Source organism: Ambystoma mexicanum, chromosome 2p, assembly GCF_040938575.1.
Source record: "Ambystoma mexicanum isolate Mex_15411 chromosome 2p, UKY_AmexF1_1, whole genome shotgun sequence".
NCBI classification, from domain to species: Eukaryota; Metazoa; Chordata; class Amphibia; order Caudata; family Ambystomatidae; genus Ambystoma; species Ambystoma mexicanum.
In genome coordinates, this window is record NC_090923.1 from 1,092,967,134 (window position 1) to 1,092,990,838 (window position 23,705).

At 44.1% G+C, this 23,705-nt stretch overlaps 1 protein-coding gene across 2 annotated transcripts in view; it reads right to left on the reverse strand.

Annotated features, from left to right (window-relative positions):
- Positions 1-1,426: 1,426 nt before the first annotated feature.
- Positions 1,427-23,705, reverse strand: part of MAJIN (membrane anchored junction protein) — a 1,009,257-nt gene continuing 986,978 nt past the window's right edge. For both annotated transcript variants that reach the window (XM_069643075.1, XM_069643074.1), the window contains one exon: positions 1,427-1,706. In XM_069643075.1, coding sequence (XP_069499176.1) covers positions 1,645-1,706 — 62 coding nt within the window. In that variant the 3' untranslated portion in view covers positions 1,427-1,644. The remainder of the gene's footprint in view (positions 1,707-23,705) is intronic.

The window sequence follows — 23,705 nt, forward strand, 5'->3', positions numbered from 1 at the left end:
AACGGCAAGGAATTTATATAGACCTCTGCATGACCACATTTCGACCTCTCTTTCCACATTCCTTCAATTCACAATCTTTTCATGTAGCACCAATGCCTCTTGGTACTTGTCGTTCTTATTCTCGTTCACTTGCCTTTTTGGCCCTTTCCAAAGTTCTTATACTTGACTTTTGCCCTCATGGCATATTCCACAATGTACATATTTCACTTTCCTCTTATTCAACTTTCTTTCCTGTGATCTCCGCTTGCAATATATTTAAAATATAGTTCATAACATTTCACAGAGACTTTTGATTGTGCGCCTTCCTTGCACAGGACCACTGTGCTTCTTTGTTTCCTTTTCCTTTAACAATTGTCCTCTTCATTCGCGTTTTATCGGCACCTGTACAACCTTTAACTTTCAACTGATAACGTTCTCTCCCATCACTTCCCTTTTCCTACCGCAAACGGCTAGATTGCACTCTGTGTCTTGGACATGTGAGGAAGGCATGGAATCGAGCAGTAGACACAGTCACAATAGATACAAGTTTTGAAAACCTTTTGTGCAGGGAAATCCCTGAGGAGTCGTGGAGTGCAATATTCAAGATTACTTCTTATGGTAACTTATTCACCTCCATGATGGAGCACAACTTGAAAGTCGTGCATGTTTGGCACAGAAACCCTGTGAGGCTCTTGCAGATGTTTCGGGACTCGACCCTCTTTTGTCACCATGACTGTGGCCAGCGGGGAACCTTGTTCCATATGTGATGGGAGTGCCCCAAGACTCAGATCTATTGGATGGAGATACTGAGCTGGATGAAGGAGGTGACTGGTGTACAGCCCGGTCAGGACTTCCTCCAGACCCTGCTAGGGGTCCCGGTGATGGGTCATGAGAGGAGCATAGGTTCCTGGGGCTATGGGAGGCAATGTTGAGAGCCCGTAGAATTGCTTTGATGCAGAAATGGAAATCCCCAGACTGCTATAGTCATTGACCACATGGGAAGGGAAGGAGACCCGAGTATGACACACAGCAACTACAATAATCAAAAACTGAAAAAGAGAGAGATGGTTCTCCATTTTGAGAGTCAACTTACCATCTAGCTTCTTCGGGATCTGAAAATTGCTGAACACACCTCTAAAATACAAGCCATCTGTTAGTTAGCTTCTCTGGTTACCAGATGCACAGCGCACATAATCAACAACTAATTGAATTTGAGTAATATACTGTAAATGTCTGGACAAACTAGTATGAGGTACCAAGGAGATATGTCACATATCTGAACATATTGTTGCCTTAAGAAACAGATAGAAAGGTTTATTAAACAAGTAAACTTATCTCATTTGGCATCTTATTTAATCATACCACATTTGTGAAAGGTCCTAAGTATTTTCTTCTACATCCTCTAGTATGTGTTCACTTCAACACAACTATGCCTAGTGTGGCACTTGCTTTGATTGCACACCATCAACCAAAATAAGAAAGCAACACACTATGCAGTTTAACATTCAGAGGCAATTTAATACCTTGTAGGAACATTCATCAACAGTCCTTCTTAACATGCTTTATATGAAAATCCACGAAATGTACTACTCGAACTTCTCATACAGAAGGAACATGTATCAAGTTGTCTTTTTATTGTTTATGGTGAGCGTTTTTCTAACTCACTCAGCAAGTTGGCTTAAGATGTCTTTCTTCTGCTAAAAAGTTTCCAGATTGGAAAGAAAGATCTAGAAAAAAAAATAAAACGTTAATTTTCAAAAGGTGATTTGCTGGCAACGCTGTGTCTTTTCCTGAAATTGAAAAGATGGAGTGATTTTAACTTTTTAAACTATACACAACTATGCATAACACCAAGCAACACAGTCAGAGTTGTTGTACGTTCTCAGAGATGAACAGAGCAGACGAATGTACTAGCATTATGCGCATCATTCCTAGCAGGGATCGGCAGGTGTAAAAGGTACTTTGGAAATATTTTGCTTGCAGTGACTCATGAATCAACAGTATAAGCTGCAGGGAAGCCCAAGGTGCAGAGAAGCAGAAATGGATAACATGGAAGCAAGGGACCTGACCTATTCAGCAGCATGAGACTCCATTAGGGATCCCTTCTGCAAGGTCCCTCTGTAGCTGTGTTTAGAAGCAGACAAGTGCTACACAGTGACAGAACTAGCCCAAGACCGAAGGAGTAAGGTGATTTGTTTTGCACCGGGCAGAAGTTTCTGAAGCACCACTCCCTCCTTCGCTGCAGCTCTCTGGCCGACCTCTCTTGGCCCTCTTCCTGCTCCTACCTGCAAGGCAAAAAACCTCGGGGTCATCTTCGAATCCACACTCTCCTTCTCTCCTCACATATCTGACGTCTGTAAGAAGTCACACTACCAGCTGCACCTCCTCAAAGGTATTCTTCCTTTCCTCTCCTTCCCCCAGAAGCTCACTGTCTCCAGAGCCCTGGTTCTCTCCAAGCTGGACTACTGTAACAGCCGCTACCTAAATCTGCCTGCCACTACTCTCCGCCCTCTGCAACTCATCCAGAAGAGGACTGCAAGACTTGTCCTTGGCCTCAAGCCCAGGGACCGTATCTCTCCAGGGCTGAAATCTCTACACTGGCTCCCAGTGGCTGTGAGGATTAAGTTCAAAACCCTCTGCATTGTCCACAAGGCCTTCTGGGGCCAAAATACCTTCAACTCTCTCTTCCTAAATATCTTCCTTCTCGAGCTCTTCGCTCATCCGCCTCCAACTCCCTCAGGGTCAGCCGCTTCTCCAAGCAACGAGTTGGGGGTAGATCTCTCTCCGCGGCAGGGGCCTCCCTCTGGAACAACCTTCCTGCATCCCTGAAACTTGAGGAGAACCAGCTCCGTTTCCGGAAGCACCTCAAAACCTTCCTCTTTGCTTCTGCTTTCTCTCCCCCTCTCCCCTGCTAAATTCTTTACTGAAACTGCACTGATTCTGCAACTGGGCCACTCTCACCGATCTCTGTCCTTGGCCCAGCCACTCTCCCCTTGCACTGCCTCCCTGGCAACCCTGCACTGCGGGACTGTCTCTGTCTCCCTACAGCCACCCTTCCCAGCACTTGTCTGCACTTACCTTGCACTTGCCACCAGCTGGCCCGCATTATTTATCTTGTTTTTCTTCTACCCCTGTACTGCACTTTCCCCTCTCCCTTTCCCCTTGCACTTTTCCTTTCCCCTCTACCCTTGCGCGATCTGAATGACACCTGGCCTAGTAGGATCGTTGTCTGTCTTCCCTTTGTTCCCCCCTCCCTGCCTCATCGCGCCTTGAAACACTTGTGTATAGGCGTGTTACAAATGCCATATCATATCATCATCATCATATCATTCATATCATAGTACTGATTTTTCATACTAGCGTTATAGCGAGTCAAGATTCTATTAAAGACACAGAAGCGAAGGATTATGCTTTCTTCCTTTAATTAAAACTCAAGCATCATTATAAACATTACAATATATATATAAAATTAACACAAGACTACATTTACCAAGAAATTTCTTTGTAGTTCATTTTTTGATAAAATAACTTGAAACGTGCAACATCTATGGTCAATCCTCTCTCTGCCAGTGCATAACCTTCAGCCTCTTCTCTTGTCCTACCTTTTTCTTTGTCTGTCTCGAAAAGCTAAGTTGTGCGCCCCAATCGGTCGACACTGAAACTTAAGTGTGCCCTCCTCCAGTTTGTCTCAGCACCTACTGCCTTCGATTCCAATCCTGCTAAATAATCAAATAAACAGAGCTGCGGCTAGGTATGATAGGGTGGGCAATCGTTACAGTACAATTACTCAGAACAACACTATTTCATATGCATTACATCATAATCTCATTTACTCATACAACGATTGGTCAGGCGGGATAATCCTTTGCTGCTGTGTCTTTAATAGAATCTTGACTTTCTATAACAATAGCATGGAAAATCAGTATTCTACGTCAAGACTGCAGGCTCGGATTATGCTTGTTCAAAGTTTGCTCACCACCAACGCCGACATTTGATGTATTGGTCTAAAGTAAAATTGTTTGAACATAGATTCCTTTGACCAGTCCACTGCTTTTAAGATGTCTTCTAATCTAGCCACTGCACTATATACGCTTTTGACGCCATAGCCCCTCTAATTCAATGGGTCCCGGAAATTCCAAGGTCAATGCCCGCTTGCAACATGCACCATTCAACCTATCTGGCTAGTGTTGCCACTGCCGTGAAAGGTTTTCTTAATGCGATGAACAATTGGGTTGCCGCTCCAGCCTCTGCCTCTACCCCTTCCTCTCAACTGAAAGAAGGGGTTGAGTTTGCGCTCCTCTTGATTCCTCCAGTAATTTCTGCTATTATAGTTGGACCTGTTTGAGGAATAGCGGCTGGCCGAGTGGTCCCTTCCTCTGCCAGCCCTTCCAAAAACCTTCTGCCCAAACACTCTTTTTAGTGATGCCTGCGCTTTGTCTATAGTGGCATAAGTATTAGCGAACTTCATCATCTCTTTAATGAAGGTATCCCCGAAGAGTTTGCCTTTACTGCTGGACGCTGACTCTGAGGTGGCCATCTAACTCATTTTGGGGTCTATTTTGACAACGATAGACCTCCGTCTCTCTGTTGTCAGGGCATTGTTGGCATTGCCGAGTAGGCATATATCGCCCTCTGTGCCCATATAGCTAGTACCTCAGGGTCCACTTTTTGTTCTGGCTGTTTCACCTCTTCCACCATCTGCCAGATCTTTGTTAGAGGACCTAAGACATCAAGAACCTTATGCTGGCATGATCGCCAGGATCTATCTATGCCCTTCTTGATGTCCCTGCCGTAGTGTCCCATGAAGCTCAACATTTTCTCATCGATTTTAGGCATTTCCGCCATACCTTCTGGTACTTGGGGACTGGGGCATTCCATCCTGAATTTGGTCCTGGCCTCCTTTGACGGAGGATTTCAAATCCTCTTCTTGATATAATTGGCAATTTTGGCGGGGGCTCCCACTTCGCTGACCTGGGGTGGATGAGAGAATTCGGGTTAAATACCTCACCCATCTCTTCTTCCTCCCCTTGCCTGTTTATTTTCTTACCAGCTTTATTCTGTTTACTAGGGCTCGGAATTATATATCTCGCTCATCAGAGCTTCGTTCAGATGTCTCATCCCATTCTTCCTCGTCCAGTTCCTCGGAATTGGACTCCTCATTTGTATATCCTTTTCCTCTCCTTACCCAGGACCTCACTATTTTCTCTCCCCCTCTTTTTCTGCGTGGTGTTCTGAGGGGTTTGGCTGCTGCAGGCCTTTGGGGCTTTCTTTCTTTCCCCTTCCCCTCATGATATCTCTCTGGGGCTTCTCCACTCAGGGCCTGCTCTTATCACATTTCTTGTGATAAGGTGATTAGGTCCTCCACCAACCACCTTCCTTGGGTCAATGCTCCCAATCCTGCACCCAGTACTCTTTGTACTGCTTGCCCCTTGCTGGAGAATCTGCATTTCCTGCTAATTAGGGCCTCTTCTTAGTCTTCGCTGGAGTTGTGCATTCTAAGCACTGGTGGGCCTCTACAGGGTTCTTGGGCTTGTACCCGTCAAATGCTGCTTATGTGGGTCTGGGTTTGCTTGATGAATTGCAGTTTTACTTGGGTCTCTGCATTGTTTATCACTCGCCACTGATTTAGTGCTGCCTTCCCCTGCCTGTATTGCAGGTGGATGATGAAGCTTGACACTATCCGAGGTACTATCACGACAAGGTGGCGCTGTAACCTTTCACTATGCTGAGTGAAGTTCGCCTTGCAGTGTTAATGAATGCCCCTCAGCATACTTCGCAGTTCTGCGTGTGCCTCTGGTGAATTTCGTCAGTCTACTCTTTTCCGCCTAATCGAATTGCTCTGCTCCTCGTGTTCGCTGATCTTAACTAACGGGCAGCTGTGTGGAAATGTCACAGTGCTGGTGCCGGATGTTCACCGTTGTGTCCAGTGTCTCTGTGAGAGCGCCCCCCTCAAGTGCTCACAAATGCGTCACCAGACCCCTACAGAGGCCCATTGCGACCACTACCCCTGGGCACATGGATATGCTCCGACAGCTGCCACACGTTACGCATCATAAACAAATCGTTTGTTCCTGTGCAAATGCTTTTAAAAGTGAAAACCATAAAATCTAGTCCAATAACCATTCACACACCACACACAATGTATTAAGAGGTAAAAGTAAGGTACTTAACTGCTGCCTGAGCAGCAAAGAAAGAGGAAGGACAAGAGAAGAGGGTGAAGGGTATGCACTAGCAGAGAGAGGATTGGCCAACGATGTCACATGTTTTCAAGTTATTATATCAAAAAATGGACCACAAAAAAGACTATTTCTTGGGAAATGTAGTTTTATTGTGTTCATTTGTTATATATATATTGTATTGTTTATAATGCTGCTTGAGTTTTAAGTAAAGGAAGAAAGCCTAAGCCGAGCTACCGGTCTTGACATGTAATACGGCTGTTATGTATAGTGTGACATTACTATAAGCAGCAAGAACCCGATTTGGTGGTTGCCTTCACACGAACAGTAAATACACTCAACATGTTGGGAACAAAACACAATGCAGAGAAAAGATGCATAGGAAAACCTTTGGTGTGATAAATTCATCATCTTTCTCCAACCAAGGTACTATTTGTGAGCAGGGCTTCTGAAGACCAACTAAATGTACTTCGGTAATGTTGTTTCTTATTAACTAGTTCTCCTTCCATGGATTTCACATTCACCAGCTGAGCTTCAGAAATGTTTTGAGCCACTAGGGGGCACAGTGCATCTCCCAGTCGGCTCTGCTTTATGTTAATGCTAATATCAAAGATCATTTGTACCACACACTATTACCACTGGAGTGGTCCACTGGTGCTCTGGCGGATCTGAAAGGTTAGTGTGTGGGGATGGGTTAGTAGGGCATAGACGGAAGAGGAAGAGTGAGCGTTGCAATGTCCTGTTGACAGCTTCACTTCGGTTTGCACCATTCGTTGAGCTTGGGTGCAATTGTACAGCTCGGTAGACGACCATGTGCTGATGTGCAGGACTATTTGTTGGTTTGTTTGTTGTTGCAGTCTGGTGAAGTGCGTTTGGATTGCTGTGCAGAGAGGAGTTTGCGTTGGTTTTGTGTTTAAAAGGTGTATGTAGAGCTCGAGGTTTGAGGGCATGATTAGTGGGGCCTTTTTCTTACCTCGTTGCTTTCGGACTTCTGTGCTCAGCGTCTCTGCCTGTGCTGTCTGCTGGGCGTTTTGTAGCGGTTCATTCGCCGGGCACTTTGCATGGTGGTGGCTTTCCTCTATAATTATCTGGTGGTTTGTGGGCATGTGGTTGTGACGGCCTCCCCCAGCCCCTCAGTGGAGATGGCTCGGTTTAGAGGATTTACTCTTAGTTTGTCAAGGATGCGCCTACCATTACCGAGGCGGGGTCTCAACCCACCTTGGACTAGGAGCTCTAAGGCCTCCTAGGGTGCCAGTTATTGCATAATGCTCCCCCATCTGAAGCTAGGCTTCCTGTAGCTTGGGTGATGTCTAGAGTCGGGGTAAAGTAGGGAGTGGGTCTTTCGTGGGCTCCCTCCCTGGCTTCATCCTTCCCTAGGCTGATGTTTAGAGTGGGGGTATTGCTTGGAGTGGCTCTTTCCTGGGCTCCCTCACTAGCTTGTTCCTTCCATGTATGCTTGTTGAGGTGTGTTCTGTTTTCAGTGGAGTCTTTGTTGTTTGTAGTCGTTCCCATCTGATTCTGGGGTGAAGAGCCAAGTTTTTAGTAGTTTTCTGAATTTTAGGTGGTCCTTTGTATTGCATATTTCTTTTGTCATGTTATGTTAAAGGATTTTATACGGCGCACTATCACCTCCGGAGTGGTCCCCTGGCGCTCTGGCGGATCTGAAAAGGAAAGAGGGGGTGGGGGGCAGTAAGGTTGAGCAGGAAAAGAGCAAGAGAGCTGTGATGTGCTGTTGGTAGCCTCAGTTCGGTTAACAGCGGACGCTGAGCTTAGGTGTGCTTTTCGGTTGGTAGCCGTCATGTGTTGCTGTGCGGGGCTATGTGTGTTATGTTTTGTTGTTGCAATGTAGTGAAGAAGCATTTTGGGAGGATCATACACGTTTTTTCTGCCAGATGGGAGAGTGACGACCATCCAAGTGTTTTTATTGTGTATGGTTTTGGTTCTAGGTGAATGTCGTTACTTGATCTGAGTGGTCTTGTCAGTAGGCAAATTGTTATTTTATTTTACAGACATTCTGCTCCTTGGCCGTGGATTGCTTTGTGCATTATGCATATTGTTTTGAACCCGGTTCGTTGTTTGATGGACATCAAATGTAGCACTGTTAGCGCTGGGGTGACGTGGTCCCTTTGTGGTAGTCTTAGGAGGAGTCTGCCGCTGCATTTTGGATACATTGCAGTTTCTTCAGTAGGCGTTCCGGCATTCCAAGATATAGGCTGTTGGCATAGTTTATTGTAGGCATGATGAGGGAGATAATGGTAAGTGTTTTATGGGTGGAGGAGAGGAACGGTAGGATTCCTTTTTACAGTGTGCAGGAGGAAGAAGCATTTCTTGATTTATTGTGTTTAGTCGTGGTTCTAGTGTTAGTTCGTTGTCCATCAGGACTACAAGGTTTTTGAGTGTTGTTGACGGCGTCAGTGCTGTCCTAGTTCTGTGGGCCATGTGATGTAGTGGTTGTTTCCCTGGTTTTTGACTATAACTATTATTTCAGTTTTGCCTGGGTTGAGTTTGAGGCTGTTTGTGTTCATCCATTCATTTTGTAGACAGTTTTCCAGCATTGTGTTTTCTTCTTGTACGTCTTCTATTTTGTAGATGATTTGTGTGTCGTCTGCATAGTTGGAGCATGGGAAGCCGTGCCGTTATATGAACTTGATTAATGGTGTCAGGTAGATATTGAAGAGTAGCGAGGATAGGGGTTGATCCTTGTGGTAATCCACAGTTGGTTTCCCTTGGAGTGGATTTAAAAGATTTAATCCAGACTGTTTCCATTAAATGGGTTAAGAATGATTAAATCCAGAGTAGGGCTAAATCAGCGATTCCTATTTCTTCTAGTCCCTTGATGATAATGTTGTGGCAACTGTGTCAAATGCTGCGGATAGGTCCAGTAGTATCAGAGCCAGGTTTACGTCAGAGTCTCCATTTGTCTTTAGATCATCTCAGATTGAGAGAAGTGCTGTCTCAGTCCCTCTCTTCGGCCTAAAGACGAATTGTACCTGGTCCAGCAGCTGGTGTTTTTCCATGTGCTACTTTGTTAGTCCGTAGATGTAGGTTTCAAGTAGTTTTTCTGGGTAGGGAATGTTTGAGATGGGTCTGTAGTTAAAGAGGTCTTCCATGTTGCCTGCCATGTCCTTGAGGAGTGGTTTGATGAACGCCGATTTGAATGATTGTGGTAATTTCCCTGTTGCAGTGACTCACATGGGCAGTATATATGGAACGGGCTGTGCCCCATGACTTCAGAGCTGCCTTGTTTCCCCCGTGCTCAACAGCTGAGGTAAAGCAGAACATATTGGTTTATGACATATCCCCATCAGTGGCGCGATGGGAGAGGGATGAGGAATCTGTGGCTGGAAGGGCTAATTCCTCAGATGCAACACCACCAAAGGGAAATAATGTTATCTTCTCATTGACCCATTCCTCCTTCAGATATCTCATCTTAGGTTGACTCCCAGAGCTGTATAATAGCTGGAGGATGGACAAGAACGAGAACCATTCCGAAAACCAGGAAGCGCTGGAGCATCACCTGACTAAAGCCCACATGGTCGCCCGAAAGAAGCTGGAACAACCCTCTGTATTGCCTAGATGGCCAGCAGGCTCCTGGTTGAATAAGTCCTGAGACCTTCAGGCACCTCTTTCTCTGCCAGGTGTTAATAGTGTTTATATATAAAGCACATTTTTATTTTTATTGAAGGGCTGCTGTATATAAATTATTGTAGACACTTTCTTTTTAAGCAAAGAAATAAAGTATTATTTGAAAGTTTGAATAGACATTTTTTCCATAAATTTTTCTCTCACCTAGACCTGCTTGGTTTGAACACTTTGAGATATATTTGATCATATTACAATATATTTTAAATCTCCTTCCTCTATGACCAAGATAATCACTAGGTCACATAGTTTGTTTACACAAGTCACAGATCATGCTGCTCTTGTTTTGAATAGGAGAGAGGCCTCCATCCCAGATGTTCTTGGAGACAAAAATGCATTCTTTTTTACATTTTAAGTTTACATTTGTCACAGAATGAAACACTAGCATGTTTTTCTATTTTTTAACTGCACACTTCAGCCTCCTTTTCTACATTATTGCAAAGAAAATACTATGTTGCATAGCAATTACCAACATTTGTAGACAGAAGCACTGTATTAAGAGTAACATTGCCTTAAATGTCCTGGAGCAAAGAAAAGTGTTTGTATATGGCTATCAATGAAGAGAAATACTGTATTGTTTGAATTTGCGCCTTTATTTACCCATTAGGTGTTAATCACATTATTGTTTCTTTTACTTAAATTGATTGTATTACTTTCAATGTCCTTCATTCACCAACCAGTCACTGAGTCATTTTTTGTTCACTTGGTTTGTGTAATGGTATTCTTTTTGTAAGTTATTTTCCAATGAGTTGCCCTACATCCACAAAACATTCACTGTTTTTTGCCCCCTTTTTTTGGGGGGGGGGTTTCCCAATTGGTTTGTGAATTGACTTTTGGATTTTATATTTTCGGTTTATAGTTTACAAATCCACTTCTCTTGTCTTGATATTTGTATACTTGATTTTTTCAATAATGCTTTGCATTTCAGGCTCCTCGCATTCTAGGTTCCTCAACACGTGTTTCGCCGTCTAAGTATTTGGCGGTTCCTCAGGAGGTTCTTATGTAAATGTTCCACTTTGTTGTTACAAGAGTCTTTGATTTCCTAGGTTTGTTTGAAATGTCTGTTAGGTAAAATTCTGGAAGGTCTGTTAGGAATCACAGAGTTCCTTTCTAAGCATTCTGGAAGGTCTGTTGGAAGTCACAAAGTTCCTTTCTGAGCATTCTTTTGTAATATTATCGATTGCCTTTATTTTCAGTTTTTCTTGTCCTTTGGTTTAAGTAGTAAACTTTTGTTTGCGACTGTTTTCTGGAAAAGAAACCCAAACACTTACTTTAGTGGTTTCTGCTTTTGATATGCTAAAGGTTTGTTAGAATGAAGTTTTTCCAATAAACTCGTGATTTAGAAGAAGATTTGTTAGAAGTGGGGACATCATCTATGACGTAAAATGAAATATGCCTCAGCAGGTAAAATACCCCATTCCAATGCGCATTAAACGTTCTTGCATACATGTTAATATGATCGTTAATGGTACCTTGTATTTCTACTGATCTGATATGAGTCGCAGTGTTCATTGAAGAAAAAAACGATCTTTCCCAGATTCTATGGTTGCCTGTGTAAGAAAGGCAAATACTCATTAGTATTGACTCTAAATCGCAAATTGTTAACAATGACCATAACATGTGAAATCACACATTTTATACACTTGTTTCAGCATTGTATTGTTGGCCTCTTCAAGTCCGTATACAGACGAACACTGTGTTTACCTTGTGGTCATTTGTTCTCCCGTGTGTCCTTATCCCCGCGCTGTTCGCCAGTCCGTATTAGTGTTTCCTTTCTGATTTCAAACCTCAGTTACGTGATTATATCTTTGTGCGCGTGGTGACGTGATGCGTTGAGTTTAGTTTCTCTGCGCCATCTTGGTTTGGGGAATGTTTCCTTTTTATGTGCCGCTTGCTTGTTTCTATATGACTGCCAGTGCTATGATACGACACTGAATTTTCATATATATTGTTGTTATTAAGTTATCCCTTTATTATAGTGAAAAATATATAAATATGTTTGCGCTTCTGCTTGCGATTGAGTCAAATATAAAAATAAAAATAAAATTTGTCATAATTCCTAATTTTCAATGCTAGTGATTTTAGTGCGACATTGTGTGGTCATATTTTTATTGTTATTCAGTGACCCCATTGTGTGGAAAAATGTTGCATTGAACCTTATGACAACGTCATAGTTTGACATTATGTTTTAATATTTTTAATTGTTATTCAGTCTCCCCATTATGTGGAGACATGACGCATTTAAACATATGGCAGCATCATAATGATAGAGATTTTTGTTTCTTTCCCAGAATTGTACAGTAGATTTAGCTCATTGATCAATCTTCTCTCACCAGACAGAGTTACTTATAAGATTATTGTCTGAGAAAGGGAAATTTCCCACTTGTTCCTATTTCGGACAGTGCCCAATGTTGATGTTTTGAAGATTGTGTTTTTTACAGTCCAAATTACCTTTTTGGGGCTTTTTTAGGCTAGTGCATTAAGGGAGCTCCTATGGTGTCATAGTCAGCCATGGTATTTCTGTAATACCCGGTGAGCTGCGCAAAGGGTCTGACCTGGGTGTGAGTAGTGTGAGTCTCCCATCTTTCTACTGCCTGTACTTTGCCGGGAAGAGGTTGGATTATTCCCTCTCCTACCTCCATCCCAAAGTAGACCACTTATCCTTGATGAAGCTAGTTAATGGATTAAGTGGGCCATCTTCAAGCCCTGAAACACCTGAGTGAGACAAGTCAAATTCCCTCCAGGTGAAGCTAAAAAGGCATATGCTCAAGATAAGGTTTTCTAGCCCTTTCAGAACATGGATGACAAAACCCAAAACAATGGCAGAAGCATTTATTAGTCTAAAAGTCCTTCATGGGTTGAAAATGCAGTTTTCACACTGGCACGGTCATTCAAGCCAGTTTGTCAGTGCCCGAGCTAGGGTCAAATGTGTTGAGTAATTTAGTAGCACCTAACTTGTCACCAACTCATCAGTCTATGGCAATCGATGGGCATTTGTCTTAGTGACAGAAGTGAAGTATGGCAAGAAGTGTTCTGTGAATGTGCACAGGTGAACTTCTATATAAACTGCAGTCTCGCAGTCTTGCAGCTCTTGGCGTTCAAAGCCACGGGGTTGACACAGGTATGGTATTTTCTCTAATTTGCTTCTTTTGTGATCTGTTTTGGATTCTTGATGGCAATTAAGTGATATAATCTACGTAGTAACCTGGCTGTACATTAAAGTGAAAGATCACATGCTTGACACGTTAACTCTTTAAAAGACTTGTCAATGCCAAGTGTGGAATGGGTTAACAAAACTTCAGTAATTAGTTCCGACTTATCGCTGCTTGGCCAGCTTCCACCTTCGAATTCAATAACAAATATTAAACCACAAAAAAGCGGACTGCTCTATTAATGGAAATTAGCAGTGAAGACAGTTCAACAAAGATACGTTTTTCACATTCGCTGAGTCTAGATGTTTTATTACACCAAGAACAAGGTTCTTCTGATTGCTTCTGGCGTACATGTTTGAGTCTTCAAAATTATGGCTTAACACAACCTTCCCCAAAATAACAGCGCTTTACAAGCATCAGAAAAAGGGAAGGGGTTAATTTGAGATGCAGATCAGTAACAATTTAACTCAACGTGTGGAAAATAGTTCCATCTTACAACAAACTTTGCCCTCTAGTTTCCTCACTCCTTCCTCATCTTCCTTGGGGGTTCTACATTTGGTGATACCGTCTCTTGTTAAACTTCATGATATTTTACTCTCTGAAGTCAGATCTTAAACAGTTATTCTAAAGGACCTTAGCACTATTTGCAAACATCTGAAACATGCAAATATAGACCTACAACTTAAAAACCCAGAAGTCATTGTATGACGGCCCAAGGCCGGTTCTTTTGTGCTAGCAAAATCTTTATTCTTGGTTCAAGAGCAAAATAACCCTAATGGTAGCTGTGATGTAGTGTGGGAGACAGGGACATCATTTAGGGGTCTCAAGAGCGACCTCTGTATTTTGGTTTGCGACCTCTTGGCCAATCCTGCGACCCCATGCAAATCCACAAATCCGAAGCCTGCAAATGGCCGGGAGGGGTGGGGGATGTGTGGCTAATTCGAATGTGTGCTAAAGAAACACACGTTACTTGGCTCTGTTTTATTTCAGGCAGCGCGTGAGTGTAGCACCCATCCGCGACTCATATATGCAACTTTGCAGGTCCCCAGCCCGCCCCGATGTTCTTCAAAGTCACTAGTGTGTCTCATTACAAGTTTGCCGGTCCGGGAACTACGGTACCGGTAAGGTTGTCGGTGCCATAGTTCCCGGACTGGCAAACTACGAGTTGTGCTCGCGGGGCAGAGCGGCACCCGTGAGCACAGCATGTCGGATGCACCGGCACCATTCTGAATGGTGCCGGTGCATCCTACCTCCCCATTCCCATTGAGCCCTATTGTGCTCAATGGGAATCGGGGGTAATGGATTCTGGCCCCTGGCAATGAGAACATACAGGGTCCGCCAAGGTTGTAATGGCCCTGTATGTCCCCATTGCCAGAGGCTGGAAAAAAAGCAAGTTCGACGGCAGCCTGCTGGTTTTACCGGCAAGGCTACCGCCGAACTTGTAATGAATGTGACTGACTCTTAACAGGTGAGGACTCACTGAGGGGACGACTGTGTTGAATAAGACAAGACATGGCACAGGGCTAGGCAGAGCGGGCAGGCCGTGCGTATCATATGTGGGAAGCTAACTGCGTTTTCCCACTGCATCGGAGCAGAGCTGGAACATTTTTGAAAGTATGTTGGGTGGATGTGCAAGGGACTAATTGGGCCAAAATGTTGGATTTTTGAACTTGTGGGGCCTTTCAATTGTACAGGGGGTTGCTTCAGAACTCACCAATGGAAATTACAAAAGTTATCCAAAAAAGGAGTGTACACCAGGCAAGTAACACAATTGGTTCTGGGCCCAGGCACAGCTGGGAAAGCAAAATGTACACATAATGCGGAACAAGACCGCATGAAGGCACTGCAAAGATACACCCGAAACCCAAAGCTTTTATAATCATACAAACTAATTAGCATGACACATATTGCAACATTAGGATAGTCCCTTACGTGAAGCTGATTGGCGAAGCCGCATAATTCCCCTATAGAAGGACACACATTATCCTGAAATGATGGGGTCCTGCAAACCTTACCACACCACCCTTAGCCCCCTCTGTGACATTACAGTCCAGCCCACAAATCCCATTTCATAGTGGCAAAACATTGAGACATTTCAGATGACCAGCAGATTGTTATTCATCTACCGCCGGTCATCTCCATCCGTTTGTCATGGGAACAAACTGATCATGACACTGCAAGAGACTTGAATCATTGTGTTTTTAATGTTGCATCTTAAGAACTCTTCAAACCTCTTCCCAAGCTGAGATGTGCTAAGGGGCAATTTGAATCCACCATGGGACATTTTGAAACACTCCGTAGACCAGTTTCATAAACTAATATGCCGAATTATAAAATGCTTGTGCATACACTGCCTTCCCCAGGACCCATGAGCTTTGTTTCCCAATCTCGAAAGTATCAAAACCTGTTTGTTTCTTACCATATAATCCTGGGAACGTGTGATTTGCAATTTGCTGCCAGCTTCTGTGGCTACTAAGCAAGTTAATGAAATATGAATGCTCTGATGCCTGTTTACAGTGCCTCGGTCTAAGTATACTTACCTGTAACCCACTTTTATCGTCTATATGTTATTTGCTTGAAACACAAATATTTAGAGCATTCGCCAGCCAAGTGCATAACATAGTGTGGCTATCAATGAAGCCCCCCTCCCTTTTTAGTGGGCTAATCTCACAGCTGATAAGTGTGCGCCTTATTGCCACGCTGAGCTTCCATTTTTACCACATTATTCCCCCCTTTTATTGATCCAACAATAACTAATTCTTCTCCTTCCCAAGTCCCCACTCTGCTATTTGATTTTTAGTTATCCACAATTATGTCACCCCCATCATCTTCCCAATTTTCCAATGGCCCAACTATCAACACACCCGCTGGTCCATCCTTATCACATGAAATCCAATAGGCTTCATAGTTTTCTATATCTTCGGGTTGTACTGTGACCTAAACAACTTCATCAGTTTTGTCATCCTCTGTTAGTTTGTTACTGGGCTTATTTTTAGCACTTCCCTCTGATGGTTGGTTAATGGGCTTAGTTTTAGCACTTTCCCTGTCAACATTCAGGGGCAACATAAACTTTCCTCTCCTTTTGTTAGTATAGAGTCTCAAAATAGTTTTTCCAATGCAGAAGGTGACGAGCATGAGGATCAACACGGGGACAGTCACTTTAAATATTCCAGAGAGCCAAGTGGGAACTCGGTCAAAAAGGGTGTCCAACCAGTTAATCGATTGCACTCTGTAAGGAAGGCATGGTATCAACAGTAAGACAGACACAAGTGACCACAGAGCAAGTGTGTTTATTGAACTTTAACAAGGTTGTGATAAGCGCCTATCTAAACCTAAATCTACAGATGGGAGCAAGCTAGGACCATCAAATAATAATAATGCCGTCCTAGTGGAGTCTCGTCAAGATAAAAGGGCCTATACTAACAAAAAATACAATTGCCAATCCTAACCGCCGGTCATCTCCATCCGTTTCTCATGGGAACAAACTGATCATGACACTGCAAGAGACTTGAATCATTGTGGTTTTAATGTTGCATCTTAAGAAGTCTTCAAACCTCTTCCCAGGCTGAGATGTGCTAAGGGGCAATTTGAAACCACCATGGGACATTTTGAAACAGTCCGTAGACCAGTTTCATAAACTAATATGCCGAATTATAAAATGCTTGTGCATACACTGCCTTCCCCAGGACCCATGAGCTTTGTTTCCCAATCTCGAAAGTATCAAAACCTGTTTGTTTCTTACCATATAATCCTGGGAACGTGTGATTTGCAATTTGCTGCCAGCTTCTGTGGCTACTAAGCAAGTTAATGAAATATGAATGCTCTGATGCCTGTTTACAGTGCCTCGGTCTAAGTATACTTACCTGTAACCCACTTTTATCGTCTATATGTTATTTGCTTGAAACACAAATATTTAGAGCATTCGCCAGCCTAGTGCATAACATAGTGTGGCTATCAATGAAGCCCCCCTCCCTTTTTAGTGGGCTAATCCCACAGCTGATAAGTGTGCGCCTTATTGCCACGCTGAGCTTCCATTTTTACCACATTATTCCCCCCTTTTATTGATCCAACAATAACTAATTCTTCTCCTTCCCAAGTCCCCACTCTGCTATTTGATTTTTAGTTATCCACAATTATGTCACCCCCATCATCTTCCCAATTTTCCAATGGCCCAACTATCAACACACCCGCTGGTCCATCCTTATCACATGAAATCCAATAGGCTTCATAGTTTTCTATATCTTCGGGTTGTACTGTGACCTAAACAACTTCATCAGTTTTGTCATCCTCTGTTAGTTTGTTACTGGGCTTATTTTTAGCACTTCCCTCTGATGGTTGGTTAATGGGCTTAGTTTTAGCACTTTCCCTGTCAACATTCAGGGACAACATAAACTTTCCTCTCCTTTTGTTAGTTTAGAGTCTCAAAATAGTTTTTCCAATGCAGAAGGTGACGAGCATGAGGATCAACACGGGGACAGTCACTTTAAATATTCCAGAGAGCCAAGCGGGAACTCAGTCAAAAAGGGTGGCCAACCAGTTATTCGATTGCACTCTGTAAGGAAGGCATGGTATCAACAGTAAGACAGACACAAGTGACCACAGAGCAAGTGTGTTTATTGAACTTTAACAAGGTTGAGATAAGCGCCTATCTAAACCGAAATCTACAGATGGGAGCAAGCTAGGACCATCAAATAATAATAATGCCGTCCTAGTGGAGTCTCGTCAAGATAAAAGGGCCTATACTAACAAAAAATACGATTGCCAATCCTAACCGCTAAACCTACATAGTGAGGGGTAGTGTTCATGAAAAAGAAAGAAGTGTTCACAAAAGATATGTTAGGATGTTGAGACCGTTGGCCATCCTTCCTCACATTTTCAGCACGGGACAAAGTGGTTCAATCGAGCAAAGCACACACTCTGGCTTCTTCGGCAAGAGGACACAGTTCCATTACCAGCATCAAATCAAGGCCTTCTGTGCTGCAAGTCTATTTGCTTTTCGAAAGTCTCTTGACTCAAAGGGGTTGATGTACAAGAACAAAATAAACACAAAGTTCCTCTCCTCTTTTGAGTGTTCAATTCGGGTGTCACGCCCTGGAACCCCCTCAGCCAGGCTCATGTCCCTTATCGTATCACAGCCAGTATCGTGGATCCCCCTCTCGCAGGCTCAGATCCACATTTTCCAATGTTCAGAGAATACTGTTTCGCGGATGACTCAAGTTTCACCCTGGATCCCCCTCAGCCGGGCTCAGATGCTTTCTCCAACACAATTAGTCTCCCTAAGCCGGGCTCGGACCAATTGTAGCACGCCTTCAACTATTGAAGACTTTTGAATGTGCACAGGATTTAGCATGACCCGTTGCAAGACCACTTCCATCTCAAATTTCCCCTTTCAATAGTTGGCAATTAATTGGATACCTTACAGAGACCTTCGAGTGAGCACCCACGTGGCGCTGGACCACTCTGTCTATGGTATCTTATTTGGCTTCCTAAAGTTCAATCGCTCCTCTAGTTTTCAATTATATTTGCGTTGTTCGTCACATACGTTTCACATGCTATTTTTAGATTTCTTCATACAATGTTGCCACTTGCAACCTTGGTGCTAACATCAGCTGTTTTGGTATCAGTCTCTCCAACTCATGGGCTGTGCTGTCCCTGCTGGTGCTGCTTTGTCGTAGGCGCCAAGGACAGTACCACAGCGGCAGCCGCTCCTCCCCGCCTTGGTTATCGACACAGAAGAGCCCCGGGTATCCCTGACACACAATGCAGGTTTGTTCAGCTTTAGTTCCCGGTCTTAGGTTTTTTACTTTCCAAGGTTTGCGAAAGTAACGGTCTGAAAAGGTCAAGGGCACTTGCCTCCTTGCAACCCTCTCTGGTCTCACTGTCTTTCTCCTTTATTAAACTGCCATCTTGGAACCACTGTTTGCTTGTGTGCTTTCATGCTCCGCCTTTTATCCATGTGGGGAAGTGTGATAAAAGTCAGGTGTGTGTAATGATCAGTAATTGCCTGACGTTGCCTGACCATGAATTGGGACATGTCAGGTATACGGCCCTGGTGTTAGTCAATTTTGGCTCATGGTGAGCTGTCCTTGAGAAAGTGTTTGTGTCGGGAAAGGGTGGGGGTGATTAAGTTCCTAGGTATCCTACCTAGTCGGATGGGGATAGGGTGTTTCAGGGAAGGGGATACCACTTCACATCTTCCGGTGTCCCACTTCCACTCCCGAAGACCGTTGATCCAGGTGATCCTCCCGCACTCGTCCACCCCCAGGAACTGGATCCAAAAGCGATGGCCGTGCCCTGGCCACCTGGATGAAAGATCCCCAGAGACTAGCGGGTGATACACTTTCAGGTTTCTCACAACTCCATTCGCTTCATTTACCATCTTCTCATGGAATGTCTTATTTCATGAATAGCTGCTCTTAATGTACCATTCGGTGCATCTCCTTCGGGCACTACAGTGCAAAAACTGCTTCCGAACTTGGTGCTGACTCCCCCTTCTATAGCAGTAAGAAGTTCCAGTATATACCTATTCTGGAGAGCCACTAAACATAGTGTTCTCAACTCTTCCTTTACTGCATTTAAGCCTTTTACTGTTGAATTGGCCAGTGGCAGCAACTCGTACCTTGTCAGCACAGAGCCATTTAGCATTGGCTGCAGTCTGCACACCTGGAAGCAGTAAAGACGTGAAGAAAGTGGCTGACTTTAAAAATAGCCGAAACTCATCAGGAATAGCAGCCACATTTTCAGCGCCCTTTTCAGACCAATTATTATTAGTTCTCTTTCTGCTTAGTAGTGTTTACTCCTTGCTTTGCTGCACCACCGTTTCCTTCAGCTCGATTGACTCATGGTACTGGCGTTTCGGGGCACCACAAGGGCAGGGCTGTGCAGTGTAGCGATCCCACAAACCCCACTCCAATCAGGAGGAAGCTGGGCATATGCCTTCAATCCAAAGGCTCACCACAGGTCCATAATGACTGCTATCCCCTGCGCCAGTGCGCACTCCTCATCATCTTAGCACAGCCAGTGTTAGTTCCCAAATGGATGGACCCACTGGACCTGAAACACAGAGGAAATCATGTAAAGCTCTTTATGTCAACTGGCTGATGAGTTTTACCAAGTCAAGTTGATGCATGTACATATTTCCCCCAAACTCCCTTGCAGCTATTATTTACTTTGGCCACCACATTTTGTTAGAATCCCACCAAACCTTCAGCACGACATTGCATTATTCCCCCTCCCATTGGCTACCATACCACACTCCTCCTTTTACGCTCATTAATGCTATTGTATGACACCAGGCAATGCTGCGCCCCTATCTGTCTACGCACTGCAGTCATTTGTGTTCACTTACTATCTGCTCCCCCATTTTAGGTCCTTCTGTTATGTATCATCTTTTTTGGTCCTCTGTTTTTTGCCATCCTGTCAATGTGCATGTAATTATCTGTGTACATCTCTTCCCCTTCATCCACTCACTGGACAGAGACATTTGTTCCTTGGAAGATACCCCTAGTATTGTAGAGGGATAGGTGCATTGGGAACCCTGCTTCCTCATATGATACAGCCTGAGGCAGGAATCAGGGAGCAGACGTAACATGTGCAGTTCGCGCTTGGTCTTTCCACACGTAACATTTCATTGTACCAGATGCTTCCTGATGATGTAACCTGCTCTTTTTCAGTGTCATAATGGAATTCTTCTTCATTTAACACATTTCTTTTCCCCCCCCTTTACACCAATATTTGAACGCATATCAGTTTTTCTATAAATAAAAAGCATAAGAACAGTATTAATCCTATACTAATGCATGTTAATATTATCACACTCCAAAAAGCAGATATTTTTTGCTGTTTACAAAAACATTGTCCTGTACATCGCCCTCTCCTCCTTCACTTGTTGCTCTTCTATAGAACCTTACTGCTGAGAAAAAAGTCAATGAAAGCTGATTTATACTCCCCAACATGTTGCGCTCTGCCCTTCTTCTCCTGGGAAGCAGATGTTCTTGTCCCGGCGCACATTAGTAATGTGAACCCATCCTCGCTGACCCTTAACCTTGACATCAGTTGGTGTCAAATAAGTTACAATGGGCCTCATCACGAGTTGGGCGCTAACCCCAGCGGTATTACCGCCGGGCTATTAGCCCTACCGCCAAACCCCGTGGCGCTATTAGCACCGGATCACGGGTTTGGCATAACGGTAAGTCCACATTCTCCATTGGGCCCATTCAGGAATTTCCCATTCTCCATTGGGCCCAATGGGGAATGTTCGCTGCTATTACCACCGGCGGTAATAGCGCAGAAAGGGCCTCATCACGAGTTGGGCGGTAACCCCGGTGGTATTACCGCCGGGGCTATTAGCCCTACTGCCAAACCCCCGGCGCTATTAGTGCCGGATCATGGGTTTGACAGAACGGTTGGTTCCCATTCCCCATTGGACCCAATGGGGAATTTTTGCGCTATTACCACCAGCGGTATTAGTGCCGGCGGTAATAGTACTGAAAATTAGCAAAATAGCTTATAGCTCATAGCTGGGGGCAAATCCGCCAAGCCCATGATCTGGGGGACCTTTAAATGCAGCGGTAATAGCGCTACCGCTGCATTTAAGGGTTACCGTCAGACTCATGATGAGGCCCAAAATCAGCAAAGTCGCAGTGGATTTGCCCCTAGCTCAGAGCTGGGAGTAAATCCGGCAAGCCCGTGATTTGACGGACCCTTAAATTCAGTGGTTATAGCGTTACTGCCGCATTTAAGGGTTACCACCAAACTCCTGATGAGGCAGAATGTGTGGGCCGTTGAAGCATTCCTCCTTCCACTTTCTGATGTGGTTTTTGATGAACACCTTATCCCCAAGGTAGAGAAGTGCTGCTTGCGTAAATTTCATTGCCTGCTTGCCACTGTTTATATAATTTGCTGGCTCTGTCCGTATCCTTGGATTTGTCTTTTGGGATATATAGGCAAGCGATCTTGTAAGTTCTGTGAGTTACATATGAAATTCCTCCCCCAAGATGTTAGAAGAAGAGTTAGAATCCAAAATTGTACATGCCAGAGAGATAGGCGAATGCATTCTCTGAGCAGTCACAATTTCGTGAGGAGCAAGATGGTGGTCTCTTCGAGGCTGGTTTCGCTAAGCAAGTAGTAAGCACTGCAACCAAAACTTACCAAGCATTTGTTTTAGCTTAGCCAAGCGCTCCTTTAGTAGAACATTCCTTCTATCAGCCAAACCGTTTGTTTGCGGGTGGTAAACTGTGCACGATTTGTGCAGTATCCCCAGAAGGGTAGTTATTTCCTTAATCAAATCATGTGCGAAATCCTGACCATTGTCAGAGCGAATTGGGAACACCTCCCCCAGTAAGAATTCTGCTGCTGAGCGGGCGTCATTGCAAGTACAGGGACCAGCCTCAAGCCAACGTGAAAACGGGCACACCACAATAAGCATGTATCTGTAAGAGGTACATTTAATGTTCCCCGTACCACTCCCAAAGTATGACCTGGCAAAAACCTCAGACAAATCACACAATTATGCACAAATTCACACACACATACGTATACATTTAGCACAAACCAGTCCTCACTTATCCCCACAGCCACATGCTCTTTCGATACGTGGGCGGGGTAGTGAAGCTGCTCCAAGACTACATTCAACAACTTTTTTGGCATCACCACTTTGCCTGCGCTGTCATGCCACCAAATTAAATTGGTTTGTGACAGAGAGCACCCTCTTGTCTTGCACAGCTCTTTTTCATCATTTGGTACTTCTTCCTGTAATTCTATTATTTGCACTATTAGGGTTGTGTTAAAGCTTTCTGGCAGTGCATATTTTTCTTTGTTTGTTTTTATCAATGCTGCAAGTGGTATTTCTTTCGCTGCTTTGCCTGCTCTCTTGTTTCCCAGTGAAATTAAATCTTGTCTCCCTGTATGGGCCCTGCCCATTATTGTTGCCAATTCTACTCGGAGTGGCAGCACTTCCAATAATGTACTCAAAAGTGCTGCATGTTGCACTGGTGTGCCATCACTTCTCTTGAATCCTCACCTTTTCCACCTTGAAAGTCCTGAAATGTTCAGTGGACGTTAGTGCCTCAATTAATGCTGCCAATTCTGCCGCTTGTGCAGAGTAGTGCTTTTCTAGTTGTGTTTGGGAGTACACTATCAATTCTCCTTCCTTATGTATTCCATGTTTGTGTCCTGCGACTGCTGAACCGAAATGCCTTTGTGCCCAATATGAATCGATACTTGAGCTCCCGTCAATAAAGATAACGCCTCCCTCAATTATTTCTTCTTTTACCAGGGGGCTCCCCTCATTCCTGTCCATACACGCCACACACATATGTGTGGTGTGGCCATATATTGCCATATATGGCCACGACACACAAGCCACACACATATGTGTATTCTCCCTTCTCCTATTGGTGGGTGCTGCAATGAATTCTGCTGGGTTCGGCGTCCTTCACCTCACAAATTCAATTGCAGGGTTTGTTGGTATAATCTCATACCCTGATGCTCGATGCTCTCTAAATTGTCAATGTTGATTTGGACCTCTCTAGTACTGCGAACAATGCATGTTCCACGTAGAAAATTACTGGGCACCCCATCATTATTGTTGATACCTTCTCAATTGCGAATGCAGCAGCAGCAGCAAGTGCCTGCTCATAAGGAAAGTGTCCCAGCATTACTGGATCTAGTGATCTACTGTAGTAGGCCAGTGGCTTGTGTCCCTACCCCTTCTTTTGTGTCAGCACGGCTGTCATTACCTTGCAGTCTTAATGGG